The 18,356-nt window shown below is 46.7% G+C and overlaps 1 protein-coding gene across 11 annotated transcripts in view; it reads right to left on the reverse strand.

Moving 5' to 3' along the window:
* The window catches only part of TRIP12 (thyroid hormone receptor interactor 12), a 1,008,257-nt gene that overhangs the window by 759,010 nt on the left and 230,891 nt on the right, over positions 1–18,356 (reverse strand). For all 11 annotated transcript variants that reach the window (XM_078668151.1, XM_078668159.1, XM_078668158.1 and 8 more), the window contains one exon: positions 16,956–17,051. In XM_078668151.1, coding sequence (XP_078524277.1) covers positions 16,956–17,051 — 96 coding nt within the window. The remainder of the gene's footprint in view (positions 1–16,955; positions 17,052–18,356) is intronic.

The raw sequence follows: 18,356 nt of genomic DNA on the forward strand, positions 1-18,356 counted from the left end.
TGGAATTACTCTTTTAAGGCCTTCCATGAATGCCTCAATAACAGTGATAAATGTCTGTTTTGCAGGTAGGCTGCTACTGCAGATGCAGTAGAAAGAATGTTTTGCCCAGATGCATCAAACGGGTCGATGTGTTTATCGCAGCAGTGGAAAACAAATATTTTCCACTTTGCAGCGTAACACGCCCTGGTTGTGGGACTGCAGGCCTCTTTGAAAATGGTCATACATTCTGATGGGAGTTTTAGGTTATTCAATTCTATGACCTCAGAAGCCTAATTGCAAGGTTGAGATCCTTTGGATTAGGGTGCCTGACGTGTCTATGATTCTGAGTGAGAAGATTCAGTTGAGGGAAAGCTTCTTGTGTGGCACTACTGAAAGCTCAATTAGTGTGGTGAACCATGGTTGTCGAGCCCAAGAGGAAGCTACCAGAATGAGGGTGAGAGACTGTTGGACCTGGACTTTTCAGCAGGTTTATCCCAGTCTTTTTGGCCTCCTGTTTTTGACCTTGGTTTTGTTGGTTTTAGGACTCTGGGCACTTTACCACTGCTATTAAGTGCTAAAGTGCATATTCTCCCCATGTAAATTGTGTTTATGGTTTGATGTTTCCTTGATTGGCTTATTTGATTTACTACAAAGTCCCTAGTACAGTGCACTGTGTGTGCCCCGGGGCTGTGAATCAAATGCTGCTAGTTGGCCTGCAGCACTGATGAAGAAGTTACTTACCTTCGGTAACGCTTTATCTGGTGGGTACAGTATCTGCCTGTGGATCCCCCACCTTCTAAATTTACCCCTGCGCCAGTATTCCACAGAAACTTTTTCATAGCTCTCCCACATGGACTAGGACTTCACAATAGCACGTCTCTGCTCGCAACTCCGTGTGCCGTCACCGGAGCCAAAAGACGACCTCGTCGGCGTGTCAACATCAGTTCCACCCATTTTTTCCTTGCTCTCGAGGCGAACGGGTGGACCGACAACATATCACAAGTATACAATATAAACAGAAATATACACAGTATATGATTGAAAGAAGAAATAAAACCGGAAAATCTAAAGCTAAGATATATCCTAGTGACAAGCATAACAATGCGAATGACAAAGAAAAACGAGAAGGTCATGCGTAAAAATCTTTCCGGTATACGTAGGTAGACAACGGGAAGGGAGGGTGGGTCAGTGATGAATCCACAGGCAGATACTGTATCCACCAGAAAAAGCATTACCGAAGGTAAGTTACTTGTTCTTCTGTTGGATACATCTGCCTCTGGATTCTTCACTTTTTGAATTGAATTCCAAAGCAATCCCTCTCCTGGAGAAGGGTGTCCACCTACTTATATAAAAAAAAATCCTGCAGCACAGAACGTGCAAAATGGCAGTCCCTCCTCACCTCTGAATCCAAACGATAATGCTTCGCAAAACTGTGGAGGAAGGCCTGTGTTGCTGCCTTACAGATGTTTATCACAGGGACACCTCTAGCCAAAGCTGAAGATGACGACTTCGCTCTAGTAGAATAAGCTCTAATACCTTCAGGCGGCTCCTTCTTGGCCAAGTCGTAGCAGATCTTGATGCACAAGATGATCCACCTGGAAAGTGTTCTCTTGTGGACAGCTTCACCCTTCATTCTTCCCACATAACCAACTAAGAGCTGATCGTCCAGCCTCAAGCCCTTGGTTCTGTCCAAATAGAAGCTGACTGCCCTTCTAGGGTCCAGGCAGTGAAGTCTCACCTCCTCCTTGGAAGGGTGAGGGAGGGATAGGATAAAAAGATAGGTAAGGTGACAGACTGCCCTAGATGAAAAGGTGTAACCACTTTAGGCAGGAAAGCAGCTCTGGTCCTAAGACCCATCTTGTCTATATGGATGGTTGTAAAAGGAGGCTTAGTACTAAGAGCCTTAAGCTCACTTACCAACCTGGCAGAGGTAATGTTCAAGTTCAAGTTCAAAAGACCTTTATTCGAATTTCTTAAAATTCATAAAAGTACCGATCACAATAACAACACAGAATAATAATATATATACATACAAATGATAAAATAACATATGACATTAAATTCCATACAGTGACAATACAATATACATCAGATCATCATACTACGTTTCCATTGTGACAAAAATTAATTACTGTGTTCAGGGATTTTCCATCGATTTACGTGCTTGTATAGCCAGTCTTAAAAAAGAACTGGTACGAAAAGTTAATTCGTCACTGTCCAAAGCAATTAACATACTATATGAATCTTTGAGTGACAGTGGTCTGAATTTCTTAAAATACGGAGTTAAAAACCATTTGATGAATTTAAGATAAAATTTACAGAAAAATAAAAAGTGCAAGTCATCCTGTGAGCTCACACCATCACATGGACATAAAATAGAGTCAGCACTGTGGCGATATCCCAATGGAAAAGACAGCATAAATTTTACAGTGCCTGCCCTTAGACGAAACAGTAGTGATCGCTCCCAGCCAGTCATAGGCAGGGAGAGGTAGGGCGGCAAAGTTTGGCTACACAGTCCGTTTCCTAAATATTTTCTAAAACTTGATTTTTGTGATTCGCTTCGTAGCCTTTCGCTATTATAAAGTGCATATAGTGCATGTTTAACCTCACCTTTGTCCTTTGATTCTATTGTCATAGGATCAGTGAACAAAGTGCCTCTGTCGACTTCATTAAGTGATTTAGAAACTTCCAGAATCCATGGAATCTTCATTCCATGTACACAACTTAAGCAGTCTTTTATGATATCTTGTGTAAGAGCAGCAGCATCATTCCTCCAGATTCTAATCCAGAACAGTGCTGGTCTTGCTCTAATGAAGTCACTTATGTGTGGAAGGTTTAATTCATTGTGACAAATAAAATTGGGCGAGGAGATTGGTGCGCCCAACACTTTTCTGCAGAAGCGATTTTCCTCCCTTTGAATGCAGAAGCTATTTCCTGATCCCCACACCTCTGCTCCATACGTGGCAACAGGTGAGCACTGTAATTTAAAAATCTTTAAAATAGCCCTAGTGGCACCTATTCTCTTTGGGCGGGGGAGACTCAAAACAGAGTTGTTGGCTTTCGAGAACTTGCTCGTGGCGTGGGCCAAATGCCCACTCCACGAGCCGTTCGCAGCGAAAACCAACCCTAAATAAGGAAATTTGGGGACAGATTCCAATTTGTCTGTACCCAACTGAATGGTATTGAGTTTCCTTTTGCCTGGGCCACAGGACATAATAAAGGATTTTTTTTAATTTACACTCCGGTCCAAATCCCTCATAAAATTTACAAAACTATTTACAAGCAGACGAAGGGCATTAGGAGTGCGGGCCATAAGCACCGCATCGTCTGCGTATAGAAGCACTGGAAGTGGTTTCCCTAGAATCATTGGAACATCTGTAGTGACTTTTTTCAGGCAGGTGGATAAGCCATTAATATTAATAATGAACAGGGGTGCTAGAACGCACCCCTGTCTCACCCCCCTACCTATATCAATGGCTCCCGATACCTCTCCACCCATCCCGATACGTACCCGTGCTTTCAGGTCGGTATGGAGATAGGCTAGAAAACTTACGAGGGTGATATCAAGACCATTGATTGAAAGGATAGACCAAAGCTTCGATCTATTCACAAGATCGAAAGCAGATGAGATCCATGAACGCGAGATAGGTGGGGCAGGAGCGGGCAACACTATATTTGTCAATTATCAATTTAGGCATTGCTCCACTGTGCCTACCCCACTGCGGAACCCCATCTGACAAGGGTCTAAAAAGTCAGTATCAGTTGCCCATTCAAGTACTCTGTGGTATATTATGCGACCCAACACTTTTAACGTGTTGTCCAAAAGGGAGATAGGGCGATAATTTGCAGGGTCAGACCTGTCTCCCTTTTTATAGATTGGAACAATAATGCTGGTTGCCCATGTGGTCGGCATGCCTGTTTTTGGAAGAGTATTAAAGAGACTCTCTGGGTATTTATAATCTCCCTTGCGCCTTCTATTGGAAAATTGCAATTTGCAATTAACCAATGTAAGGTCTTGTTTTTAAGGTATATAGGAGTTTCCTCTTGGTCCTTCCTTAGTTTGGAGACATTAACTAGGACAAGGACATAGGCCCCGCATTCTGGTGGAAGATTGATGCGGGAGGGAGCCTGTCTAGTTGTTTTTCGTACTGGTTGGACCAAGATGGAAGCATTTACGGGATTTGAGGGGTGGCCCACCATAGGCACACTAGTATGTTTGGTATTCTGATCCTTCCTTGTGGCTGGGGCTGCATTATTACCATTAGCCGTTGGTTGACTAACACTTATCCCCTTCGGGGGAAATGGGGGGGGTTTGGGTGTAATAACTATATTTGTAGTTGGTGCTTGAGGGGTGTTAAGTGCGGGACCCACTATTTTAGTGGAAGTAGATTTAGTTATGTCATTCACAGTATTTGTTGTGGATAGGCTCTTGATAGGAATAATTAGTTCAGCTATTTGCTTTTCTATCCTAGTAAGTCTACTTTCAATAGGGGATAGATATATGCTGAGAAGTTCACCCAATTTTGCAAACATAAAGTCGGTTACTGCAACAGTGTTGTCAATTATTTCACCATCCTTTACTTCTAACCCACCCTGCTGCTCCTCCTCTCTTTCTTCATCGTCGACACCCTTAGTATTCTCCTTAACCCTACTTGTGTTGGATTTAGAATTGACATCGCTCCCAATTTGATTTTGTTTACTGACCTTTGAGGGTTGGGGCTTAAGTGCGTAATGTTTTTGTATTTTTCGAATGGCGCCCTCACGTCTGCCCCTAGATTCCCTCATATTTTCTACAGATATAATTTCGGGGGTGGGGGTCATATGTAAATCCGGAGTCTTCTCTAAATCCATACTAATATCTGTGTCGGTGTCAGTATCTATCAGGGGGATAGAGGCGGCTAGATTTACTTCATTAGGGATGGTATGAATATCAACACTCGTGTGTAATAAGGGTCTAATGTTGGCAGGCAAGACCTGGGCGGGTGTAGTAGCAGAGGCGATAAGTCCCAGGGACGAACGTTTGGCGTGGGCGAGATCTTGTGAAACCCTACGTTCAAGAAGAGATATACCCTGGTTTATAGCATCATTGGCCCTGATAATGAAGTTATCAATAGGGCCGGTTTTAGAGCTACCCGCAGCAGCTGCTGTTCTACTGCGGCTCCCCCTAGGAGACATTGTAACAGTGGGTGATAGCCTATCACACTTAGAGACTTGTTAGGCACTTCAATATATGTTTATACAAATACCCGAATGCCTGGGGCAAGTAATAAATGGCCACACAATCTCTAAATCAAATCACAACAGATGACTAGTAATCAATCAATATGTTGATACTCCCAGTCCAAAAGTTTATGCAATTGGGACCATGATCCTTAGTCCTCTGTGCAAATATCCGAACTTATAGTCAGAGTTATCGAATATCAAATACCTTGAGGTAGAGATGTTAGAGGGCTACACCCGTCCCGTCCTCCTCCGGCCACAGAGGGCCCGCCCTTGTCCCGGGCTTCTCCCGCGCGCGACTCGCGTGGCGAGAGCGGTGTCAGCGTTTTTGTAGCGCCTCCGGGCGCTCCTGGCGCGTCACGGGCCCGCTACCCCACAGGCTGCTGGGAAGTGTGGTCCGGGTGTCCTGACTGCAACCGGCGTTCCCCTCACGGCACCGCCCGATGGCGTCCCGGTAAGTTTGGCAAAAGTTACTGGTGCCCCCCCTGGCCTCGTGGGGGTCAACGTTTTTGTAGCGCCTCCGGGCGCTCCTGGCGCGTCACGGGCGCGCTACCCCACAGGCTGATGGGAAGTGTGGTCCGGGTGTCCTGACTGCAACCGCCGTTCCCCTCACGGCACCGCCCGATGGCGTCCCGGTAAGTTTGGCAAAAGTTACTGGTGTCCCCCCTGGCCTCGTGGGGGTCAGCGTTTTTGTAGCGCCTCCGGGCGCTCCTGGCGCGCTACCCCACAGGCTGCTGGGAAGTGTGGTCCGGGTGTCCTGACTGCAACCGCCGTTCCCCTCACGGCACCGCCCGATGGCGTCCCGGTAAGTTTGGCAAAAGGCAGAGGTAATGGTAACTAGAAAAACAGGTTTGAATATAAGCCTCAAAGGATAACTATGAAGAGGTTCAAAGAAAGAACCCATCAAGAAAGTCAGAACCAAATTAAAGTCCCACTGAGGCATAATAAATAGAGCACAAGGAAATCTATTAGTGAGGTTCTTAATGAACCTTATAAATATGGGAGACTTGAACGATGATGGCTGGTCTGGCAAACAAAGTAAGGCTGATGTAGCCGACAAGGTACCCTAAACAGTCGCCACAGCACAACCTTGCTGCGCCAAGGAAAGTGAAAAGCTAAGAACATCCGATAAACTGGCCTACAAGGGATCAATCTAATTCTCTCCACACCACTTAACAAATCTGACCCATCTACAGGAATAAACAGATTTGGTGGAGTGTCTTCTGCCGATAAAATCACATCCACCACATCCGGCAGGAGAGAGAAAAAGCTCATGTTGCCCTGTTCAACCTCCAGGCATGAAGGTGCAGACTCTGTTGGTGGGGGGTGTAGAACCCATCCCTGCAACTGCGAGAGGAGGTCTGCCCTGAGAGAGAGACGGAGCGGAGGGTGCGATGAGAGATGATTTGTACCACATCTTTCTGGGCCAATCCGAGGCGATCAATATGACATGGGCCCGGTCTTGGCGAATCCTTCTCAGAACCCGAGGAATCAAGGGTATGGAAGGAAACTCAAAAAAGTAAAAGACCCCAATCTAATTGAAACGCGTTCCCCGCATCATATACCGGAGACTGAAGAATGACAGGCAGTACGTGTTCCCTTGAGTGGCAAACGGGTCCAACCGAGGAAACCCCCACATCCTGAAAATGTTGTGGACCACCTCCGGATAGAGATGCCACTCATGATCGGCCGAGTATTGCTGCCGACAGACTGTCCGCACGCATATTCAGCACTCCGGCCAGATGATTCACAATCACGCAAATCCGATCGTCCCGAGTCGAATACCAGAGCCTCAGAGCCTCTCTGCAGAGACTATACAACCCTACTCCTGCCAGTTTGTTGATGTACCACATCGCGGTAGTGTTGTTCGTCAGGACCAGAACCGACTGACCACAAAGGGAGGGAAGAAAGGCCTAGAGCCAAATGAATCGCCCATAATTCTAGATGGTTCATATGAAGCAATCTTTCCTCTGGAGACAAAAGACCCTTGATCTCCAGATCCCCAGGTGAGCACCCCAGCACAGAGTGGAGACATCCGTTATCACTGTAGCCACCGGAGAACGTTGAAACTGCTTCCCTTGCGACAGGTTGCCTGAAAAACTCCACTATAACATATCCGCTGCAGTGTCTCTGGCGATTCCGACCACCTCCCTGAGCTCTCCGTTGTGTTGAAACCACTGCCTGCGGAGGCACCACTGGTGTGCCCTCATATGCCAGCGTGCACGGTTGACTAACGACGCACGAAGCGAACAGACAGAGCAAGCGTAAGACCTTCAGTACTGAAACTTCTGCCCCTTCTTGAAATAATGAAATCATAGCTTGGATGTCTAGAATCCTCTGAGGAGGCGGGAAGGCACGATTCACAGTAGTGTCCAGTACTGCCTCTATAAACAGATTGCTCTGAGAGGACAGCAGGTGAGATTTGGGCACATTTATCAAAAAACCAAAGTCGAACAACAGCCAAGCAATAATGTGCAGATGATGCAGCACCAACTATGGAGACTTCGCTTTGAGCAGCCCTTTATCCAGATAGGGGAATACCAGAATCCCTGACCTATGAGATCCGCTGCAACCACCGCCATCACCTTGTTCAGACCATTGGTGCGAAGTAAGGCCAAACAGAAGGACCGCAAACTGATAGTGTTGAGATCCCACTGTAAAACGGAGATACTTCTGATGTGACTTCAGAACGGGGATGTGGAAATACGCATCCTGCAAATCAACACCATCCAGTCTTCCTGCTGCAGCGCCAGAAGAACCTGAGCTAGGGTCAACATCTTGAACTTCTCCTGCCCGAGGTAAAAATTCAAGATCTTGAGGTCCAGGATCGGTCTCAACCGCAGGTCCTTTTTGGGGATCAGGAAATATCGGGAGTTACACCCCTGACCCCTTTCCTGCTCCAAAACCCCCTCTATCGCACCTTTCTGTAGTAAGTATAGGACCCTGTGCTGCAGGAGCAACATATGGTCCTCCGAACACCAACCCTGGCGAGGAGGGTAAGGAGGGGAAAACTCCTGGAAAGGCAGGATGTACTCATTTTCTACAAGTTTCAAAACCCAAAGAACTGATGTAACAGATTTCAAATGTTGTAGAAATTGGGACACCCGACCTACGGGACCAACATGATCCAAGATGGGGGATCTAGAGCTGCTTCCCTGTGGTACCGGGGGGGGTGGTGTGGGGGCAGGAGTTTCCCTCTGTACAACTTGTACATGGAGTTCGGCTTCTGCTGCTGACTACCTTAAAATGAAGCCGCCTTACCAAATCCACGAAATCTCCTGTACCCATAGCCCCTAGGCTGGGCCTGCAGGCCTAAGGATCTTGCAGTAGCCCTATCATCCTTGAAACGTGTTAGATCAGAATCAGCTTTTGTCACCAAGAGGCTGGAACCATCAGAAGAAAGATCAAGCAGAGTGTCTTGCACATACAGAGAAAACCCCGAACCTCCTAACCAGGCGGGCCTCTTGCTGGCCACCGAATAGCCCATTACCCTGGCAACTGAGTCTGCTGTATCCAGACCAGACTGGATCACCTGACGGGCCGCAGCCTGCGTATCAGTTAACTTTTCCAGAAAGTACCCTCGAACATCCTCCAGTAACTTAGGAGCCACGTCTTTGGCTGTGTCCATCACAGCGTGGATATATCTTCCCAACAAGCATGTGGCGCTTGTAGACATTAATGCTATGCTTGTCGAAGAGAACACTTTTTTTTGCGGACTGCTCCAGCTTTTTGGACTCCCTATCCCCAGGGGTGGAGGGGAAGGATCCTGCTGACTGTTTGGATGAACATGAAGCCTGAACCACCAAGCTCTTCGGTGAAAGGTGAGAGGTTAAAAAAAGCTGGATTCCCCAGAGCAGCCTTATAGCATCTTGCCACCGCTCTGGAAACTGCAGAGACATACATAGGCTTCTGCCACACTTCCAAAATCGGCTCTGTTAATGCCTTATTGAATGGGAGAAAAGGCTCTCCCACTGAAGGAGTGTAAGACCTAACCTCTGCTGTAGGCAATTGCAGATCCAAAAGGTCAGCAGCCTTCCTGATAACGTCCTGAGAATGCATTGCCTTGGGTGAAGAAAGTTTCCACTGCGGGGAAGTGTCCAAACAACTGGCCTCCTGAAGACCCTCAAAGTTATCCACACAGTCAAGGATTTCTACTCTTCAGCTTGTTGCTGCTGTCCCTGGAACTCCTCTTGTTCCAGTAGCCTCTAGGCCTACCTCGAGGAGCGCATATTCAAAATTGGCGTCGGCTGCACCGGTGACATCTCCACCGGCGTCAAAGGAGGACCCTCAGTAGCAGCCAGCGGCGCCGCACGAAGCAGGGAAGGCAGAGCCCAAACCCAGACGACGCCAGAGATTGCCGGATCGGCGTCAAGAATCTCGGCACCGAGAGATGCATTGACGGAGTCATCGGCATGAAGGGCACAAATGGTGCCTAGGCATAATGTTGGAGGATGCCCAAATTATAGGAGAGCGTACCCATGGGGCCAGCCAGCGCACCAGATGGGTTAGTTACTTTGGCAAACACGCCAGACATTGCATTAAGAAAATGCGACGGATACGCACCAGGAAAAGGTGGATACAGATCCGGAGCCATCTGGTCTGGATGCGACGAGGCCCTGAGGCGGGTCATGGCTGCAGCGCCGGGGACACTGGAGTCGGAGCAGGTGAAGCCCGAGGTGCAGGAGACGTCTCCATGGGCACTGGCGAATTCCCTTGGCTTTGTATAATGGACCTGAGTCGCCTGCGGAGAAGGTGAGGGAGGAGGCGGATGTCATTTTTACCACGACGCCACTGGACTGGAGAAGCAAGCCTTGAAGACTTGCTTTTCAAAGAACGGCGCCAGGACCCATGACTACGCTTCTTTTTTGTGCTTCTTCGTAGACCTCGAGGTGTGCGGGGTCGTCGACTTCGACTTGTATCTCTTGCGGTCTCTCTCCTCCTTTCTCATTCGGGCCATGAATGGCTTCGCCTCCCTCTCCTTAAGTACCTTGGGATTCATCCTTCGATTACGTGATCCAACGACAGGCACCAAATGTAGAAAGCTGGCTCTATTTATACTATACCAAAATGAGGTATAGTATGAACAGAGTCCAGTGAAACCCCAAGGGTGGGCATAGGTAAAAGTAGACAGCACCTTACTCTCCATTTGTGGTAGTGTGGGCGACCATCTTGGCTTCATCAGAGCGTACTGTTAAGCATGTGTTGTACACACTCAGGCAGAAAATGATGTCACACACTCAAAGGCTGAACTCAGACCAATTTGTATAAAAAATATGATTACTTTATTTTATTTCTTAGAACCAAGCCAAGCCTGGTGCAGGTAAGTGAAATAAATGATTTGCAAAATCGTATGCAATATTTTACAATTGAATGCAGGTTCAAATGCAGTTGACTGAATTACAGGTAAGTCAATGTTTCGAAATGACTTTTTAGTTACTTTTCAGATTACTATGCACATAACTTTTTTAGATTACTTTTCAGATTACTTTTGCTAATCAGTGTGATATGCCTAGATATCACACTGAGACAACTCCTATACAAAAGGTAAGTAATTCACTTTTAGTACATAGGCAATTTTTCCATATTCCATACAAACAAAATGGTTACTTACCAGTAGGAGTAGTTTTGCAGCTTGAAGAATTTTCTGGATTCACATGCTGTGCATTATTCCGCCATCTAGTGGTTGGGTCCTGAATGGTCTTTGCTTTTTTTCTTTTTTCCCCTTTTTTTCTTGTTTGGTCGCTGTTGACCAACATTTGGTGCCAGGTACGTCCCCTGTGTGACATCAGACGGTATCCTCGAGGTACACGTGCGTGGTAGCCATCTTCGGATTCTTTTTTCCAGTTTTCTTATGTGTAATCCTTGAAATGGGTATATAATAACTGATGAAATCCTGTGCTTCCACATGTTTGTTTTCCTTATAGGAGAGGCAGAGTGTGATGCATGTGAATCCAGAAAATTCTTCAAGCTACAAAACTACTCCTACTGGTAAGTAACCATTTTGTTTGCAGCGTGAATCCTTTTCTGGATTCACATGTTGTGCATCAGATTATGTAACGGTTCCTCCAGTGCTTTGGAGGATGTGGTGAAAGGAAGGCCTTGCAAACACGTGTTGAAGCACCCTTTCTCCAATTTGAGATTCCTTATTTCATTTGTATATCCACACAATGTTTGGTAAAGGTGTGTGTAACGCCCATGTTGCAGCTGCACAAAGGGAGTCAATGGGTACATTGGCCATAAAGGCTAGCGTTGTTCCTTTCTTTCTAGTGGAGTGAGCGGTTGGTTGAATTGTTCTTTTTTGGCATTGGTATAACATAATTGGATGGTTTGTGCTCTCCATCTTGCAACAGTTGCCTTTGTGACTAGTGATCCTGTACTGGTATGTGCATATGCCACAAACCATTGTTTTGTTTTTCTGATTTTTTCTGTTTTTTTAAAATAATACAATAATGTCCTCCTTATATCCAGGGTATTAAGGCATCTTTCTCCTTTAGTTTTTGAAAAAAAAACGTTAGGAGAATGTTCTGATTTAAGTGATACTTAGATACCGCCTTATGCACGAAATGTGGGTTCGTTTTTAAAATAACTTTATCCTTGTGGATTTGGTTCTTGTATTGTTAACGCTTGCAGTTCACTTACTCTTCGTAGAGATGTTATACCAATGAGAAATGCTGTTTTTAGAGTACTGTGCTTGAGGTCCGCTGTATGCATGAGCTCAAAGGGCTTTCCCATTAGTTGCAAAAGTACTGTGGGTACAGGAGCTGCTCTTGGTGGTGCAATTATTTTTGCCCCTTCCAAAAATCTTTCAATTACTGGTCTTGTGAAGAAACTTTTACATGGTTTTTCCCCTTGTGTATGCTACTATGGCAGCAAGGTGCACCTTCCTGCTTTAGAGGTATATGTTACTATCCAAGAGGTCAGTCAGGTACAAGTAACAACGGTTTCTTGCGTGTTGATTGAACTCATGTTAGCGGCGCACCATGTGGTATATCGCTTCCGTTTTGCTGTATAGCATTTTCTTGTAGACTGTTTTCTTGCCTCCTTTAGAATTTCCATGGTTTGTAGAGGCATGTATTCAGGCGCCAAGCCACTAGGTGTAGTGTTGCTGGCTCTGGGTGTATTCCTATGGAGAAAAATGAAGTTGATGGTTTGCAGGTAGGTACTGATTTGTGGGAGTTGGTATTCTGGGGTTAGAATCAGGGTTCCCCAGAGTCAAGAATGCACTCTTGAAACACCCTCAGTGGGACTAGGGCGGTCGGGTGTTGAGGCCCAATGTTATCCAGTGGGGGATAGGGGCCTCCGGTTGGTGGCTGCTCACGAGCATGGTTGTGGGAGCAAAGCTCCTGGTGTTAGGCTCAGGGCAAAGGGTGATCGGAGTTAGCACACAAGGTGCAACCGCAGCAGTGCAGTGGCAGCTGGGTGCTGTTTTGGTTTTGGGTGCCCTGTTCAAAATGGGAGTTGTCAGTTTTAGATTTTAGCTGCAGGCTCAGTGCAGGAAGACTTCCGAAAAGAACCAACAGATGGGCAGGTAAGTTGGAGGGCTCGGGGACGTAGGTGCATTTTGTGTGTTCTATTACAGGGCCCTGGGCAGCTGGATGCAGGGGTGTCATTTGAGGTCTCCAGGCGATGTTGGGGAGTCCTGGAGGGGTCAATCCACTGTGGACTCTGACGCACTGGGGGACCTTGCCAGGCCCCTCGAAACCAGGCCGTAGGCGACTGATGCAGTGGTGGTTCCAGACGTCAGGTTTTTTTGTACTCAGCAGGCTCAGAATCTGTCAAGGGAGTTTCTTTTGAATAGAACTGCTGTTCACAGGAAATCCAGTCTTTGTTGCAGGCAGTCAGTCCTCCCAGGATTCTGGAGGTAGCTGGCTGCAGGACAAGGTAACTTTTGGCGCAGGATCCCTGGAAACTGCAAACGGGCCGGTAGGGCTGGGGCCAAGTCAGTTCTCCTCTGCAGTCTCCTCTGCTGGGCATTCTCTTTTGTCCTTTTTAGGTTGCGGGAATCTGTCTTCTTGGTTCAGGGCTGCCCCCTAAACACTATTTAGGGGGCATTTTAGGGGTCTCTAGGTCAATAGCCAATGGGCTACTGACCTTAGGGTGACTACACCCTTTGTGTGCTCATCCCACGTGGGGGAGTGGGCTCAATCCCTAATCCTGATAGGGGAGTACCTGCCATCTACAAGATGGCGGGCACTGAAGAGTGGGCTTCACCTCGCCACCCCCACCTGAGGGGTGGGGTTGGCAGAGGTGGGCACACCTTCTGGGCTGGCTAATTTTTCCCGCCTGTCTTCCTGCCGAAAAGGAGGGGAGACAGGAAGTGGGCCTGCTCCTGATAGCAGGAGAGGCTAAGCATCTCATTGCAAAGTCGGCAAGGCCTTTGAAGCTCCCCTGCCACAGATGGCTCTTCCTGACCTGGGAGAGGTGCAACTACCTCTACCCAGGAAAGGTTTTGTTTCTATGCTCAGGGAATGTAGGCTCCCACCCCAGGGGTCCCGAAACCGGTCTTGTGGTGGAAGGCTGGTGTGTACCAGTCAGGGAACCCATCAGAGGCTGGTAGCTTTTTTCAGGGGGAATCTTTAAGATGCCCTTGGAATGCATTTTTCATTAAATATCACACTGGCATCAGTGTGGGTTTAATGTGCTGAGAAGTTTGATACCAAACTTCCCAGCTCATTAAACCAGATTTCAGTAAAGCCATTATGGTGCTGTGGAGTTCGTAATGACAAAGTCCCAGCACTATATACTCTTAATGGCATTACTTCACTAATGTCTAAGAATTGTTCTAGACACTGTAAGAGTACAGGGCTCATGCACCTGTACCCTCACCACTGGTATAGTGCACCCAGCTAGAGGGGTGGGTGACCTATGCCAGGGCAGTGGGTTGTAGACATGGCACACAGGGTTGTGTTCCATGTCGACTCTTCACTTTGTTCTGGACCGAGTGTGTGTGAGAGAGTGAGTGAGAGTGTATGTATGTATAGGACTCATGGGGTGGCACAATAAGTGCTGCAGCCCTTACAAGCCTTCCCTGGGCACGGTGCCCTTGGTACTCATGGTACCTTTTACAAGGAACTGATGTGGTCGGAGAGGTGCCAATTGGGGGTACAAGGTACAGTTTTGGGAAAGAACACAGGCCCTGGGAACCGGATTGGGAGGGACATCAAGTCAAAGTGCATCAGTAGTCTGGCAAAAAGTGGGGAGCTTACTGCAATAGAAACCCAGCTTCGTACACCAAAGGCAATCTTAGGGGGGAGGATATAGCCTTTCAGCTCGAGCGGTCGACCTCAAAGCTGAAGAACCAGGTTAGAGTCTCGGCAACAATGTTCAACATACTGTGATTCTGGGCTAATCACTTAATGACCCTGTGCCGAACAAAAAAATGAATGTGTCCATGTGTAACAAAACTGGTGCTCATGTAAAGCGCTCTAATACCAGAGATCTTCGGGTCTAGTTTGCGCTATATAAAAATCAAATTAATAAATAAATCTTCGTAGGGGTCCGTGATGGACATATGACCCACCCCCACTTTCCCTACCAGGCTTGAACCCGGACTTCTTTTATGTAGCCATCGCACTGCTACCCCACAGATTGAAACTGAAACAATGAAACCTACAAGAAATGGAGTGTGCCAAAAAAACGTTACGCGTCAATGGCATGGAAAAAAGCAAACGACGGCAGCACGCCGACTAGCTCTTCTTATGCCTGAGGAGACGTCATACGGATGCACGAGCGGAGCAGTGCTATTGTGATGACCTCGTCGACATGGGAGAGCTATGAAAAGGTTTGTGGAATGCTGGTGCAGGGTTAAATTCAAAAGGTGAGGAATCCACAGGCAGATGTATCCATCAGACACAGGTAGCCTTACAAAAGTGTCTCTGACCCGCCACTGTAGTGTCTGCGCTCAGTTTTTACTGCCATGTCGACCTGGCAAGTGCACCCACTTGCCAAGCTCAAACCTTCCCTTTTCATACATAGAAGGCACCACTCAGGTAGGCCCAAGATAGCCCCATGAGCATGGTGCAGTGTATGTGAAAGGTAGGACATGTACTGGTGTGTTTTACATGTCCTGATAATGAAATACTAGTTGCTTTTTTAACATTTTACAAGTATAACTTTCCAATAGGAAAATAAAAGAAATGGAATTTAGGCTTACTGAACTCAGGATTTAAAGATACATCTTTTAGTAAAGATGATTTTGATATTGCGTGTTTGAAAATACCACTTTTAGAAAGTGGGTATTTTCTAGTCTAACCATCTAGGTGCCTCCGCCTTTTTTGTATTCGCTTTCTGGGTTATACACTGTCAGGGGCTGGTTTGTGCATTCACACCACACAGACATTTGGAAGAGGGGGGTGGGAGTCGAGATTGTCCTGCCTTTCCAGGGTGACTTATAGCAGGCTGAACAGACCTGGCTGCTATTAGAGTAGTGGGAGGAGTTGTTGCTAGCACCTGAATGGACCGTCGGCCTTCCACAATGCTGTCTCCACCCCCTGGAGTGAGCCTGGCCACTTTGCTGCGTGCCTTGCTGGGTTGGCCTGCAGTTGTTGCTTCTGTCTTGGGCAGAGAAAGGACTGGACTGTTCTTTCTGCAATCCAAGTATCTTTAAGGACCGAATGTCTTAGTGAGTTGACAGGGACATGGGTAAATACTGTGTGCTGTCCCGAAAGCAAGTCCTGCATTTGAAGGGCAAACTCTATTTCAGGTTTGGATGCAGAGTTAGATATGGAAAGGGCCGCTTCCTCTGCTGCAGAAACCTTGTGCAGTTCCTTCTTTGTCTGTTCAACATCAAGTTGTCCAAAGAGGTCAGGTGTCTGTTCCAGATCTCGGCAATGCATCTCCTTCCAACGCACCCAACGATCCTGCAACTTTGTTTTTATCTAAAAGATAGACAGGCATAACAATTTTCCTCATTGTGGTTAAGAGACAGGCACAGGTTGCAAACCTGATGAAGGTCTGTATGCAGGTTTTTTGTGTGGCAGATGGGTCAATCAAAATGGAGTTCGGTGCATCAGCAGCACATTGTAGGTCGAAGCCGATGAGACAAGAATCAAGGCCCGAATGGAGAAAGCCGAACAGGCGATGAATGAAGAATGTCAAATTGACAATCGCAGGATTGCTTCAGTTTTCAAAAGGCAATAGGTAGAACTCAAACGAAAATAATACGATGGGTATGGAGGTTAACAACGAACAGAAGGGAGCCCGAAAGCAGTCTCGACCCGGAGTGCCGAAGAACACATCAAAACCCAATGGCAGAAAGAAAACAATCTAACAATGGAGTTGATGCTCAGCGCAAAATCACAGACAGGAGGAGTCACCTCGTGACTCAGGAGATTTCTTCAATGAAAAACAACTTGCACACGTCAGGACCCAACTCTAGATGGCAGGAGTATGCAGAGCATGTGTATCAACAACCACATACGCTATCGAACTAGACCTTTCACCACCCATAGAGGGAACCACCACTCATTGAAGGTTAGGCACAGCCTGTCTGGGTCAATGGAGGTAGGGTTCCAAGGTTCAACCAACATATAATGACTCATTTGAAAGATTAGCAACATAACTCATATTTAGCACAATACATTTCTTCAGAAAATGTATTCAATCGACATCAACTTTTAAGACTACACCAAGTATCCAAGCACAAGGATAATCTTACTGAAATGTCATTAATTTCTATTTCCCACCACCAAAAAGACTACCACAACACCGGCAACTCAAAAAGGTATTAGAACAAACTGAGTGTCCATTATACTTACTTGCTCCACTTCCAATTGTTCTGTGGAAAAGCTGAGACATTCTTGGGCCAAGTGGACCAAAAAGGTGAGGAGGAAGACCTCTGGCCTCTAACAGTGCTAAAACATAGCAAAGAAAACAAAAACATGTATTTAATTCAAACCTTCAAGTTCCTTCAAAGAAATAAGACTTTGGCCTACATTTTGTTTAATCACAATTACCTTAAAGAACATTCAAACTTCATACTGAGATTCATTTAACTAATTTTCTGAGTTTTTGTACAGGAAGAGCAGCGTGGGGGATGCATGTGGATAGAAAGGTGTGAGGCACAGATGTAGGAGAAACAAAGATAAATTCTCTAGTAAACCCCTAGAAAATCACTGAAATAAAAAAACCAAAGGTTAAAGTAATGTTATATTAAGGTAAAATGTTCAGTAACAACGTTCTGTTTTAAACTCTAAAAACGTCTGAAATTCACTAGTTATAGTTATCTCAAGTAACTGTAGCTTGTGCCCTTGCCATGCACTGCTAATTACCCCACATATTATATCGCCTAGGACATATTCCATGACATAATTGATAATACCACTGCAACCTTTGCAGTGAAAAGTATTGATGAGAACATGGTGGGTGCATGAGCGATAGTTACCTTAGGGAACTAGCTATAGTGCTGTGGTCAACCCCCCAGAGGTAGTCTAACACGGGTGACTGGCAAGCAGCGCCTCACCCCGGACTGATCTTGGCCCCAGCGACCCCATCTCTCTCCCTCGTCCCAGTAGAGCTCAATTTCCCTCCACACCCCCCACCACCCCCAAGGTCTGCCACCTTTTTGGTGTTATGTGGCACCCTGCCCATCCGCAGTTGGCCCCGGGAACCCAATCCCTCAGCACCCATCTCTTAAATTACAAGGAAGGAGGGCATGCAGCCCCTCTCCCCAGGCCAATTTTAACCCAGAGGACCCCATCTCCCGGGACCTGGCCTTATTATAAAGGGGTGGCACTTACACCCCCCCTTCCCAGGCCAATATTGGCTCTGGGACCCATCCCCAGAGGTCTGGCCAAATAAAAATGGGTTTGAGGTCACACCCCCTCTACTTCCAGGCCAATCTCGGCCCCAGGGACCCCATCCTCAAGGCATAGCCAAAATTGTGGAAGGAGGAGGGGGACAGTGCAGTCCCCCTCCAGGGCAGATTTCCGCCCCTGGATCCACATCCCTTGGTGCCAGTCCAGTCAACGGTGGGTACCCTGGAGGCACTGGCCCATCCGGAGGGCATATAGAAAACAAGCACAAGAGACTACCCTTGTTGAAAATAAAAAATTCCAATTTCGCAGCTATATTGAAAAAAAATATGGGTTAAATATGCATATACCCATACATGCATATACATTTGCACATGCATGCATAATCATTTGCACATGCATGCA

This window comes from Lissotriton helveticus, chromosome 11 (genome assembly GCF_964261635.1).
Source record: "Lissotriton helveticus chromosome 11, aLisHel1.1, whole genome shotgun sequence".
NCBI classification, from domain to species: Eukaryota; Metazoa; Chordata; class Amphibia; order Caudata; family Salamandridae; genus Lissotriton; species Lissotriton helveticus.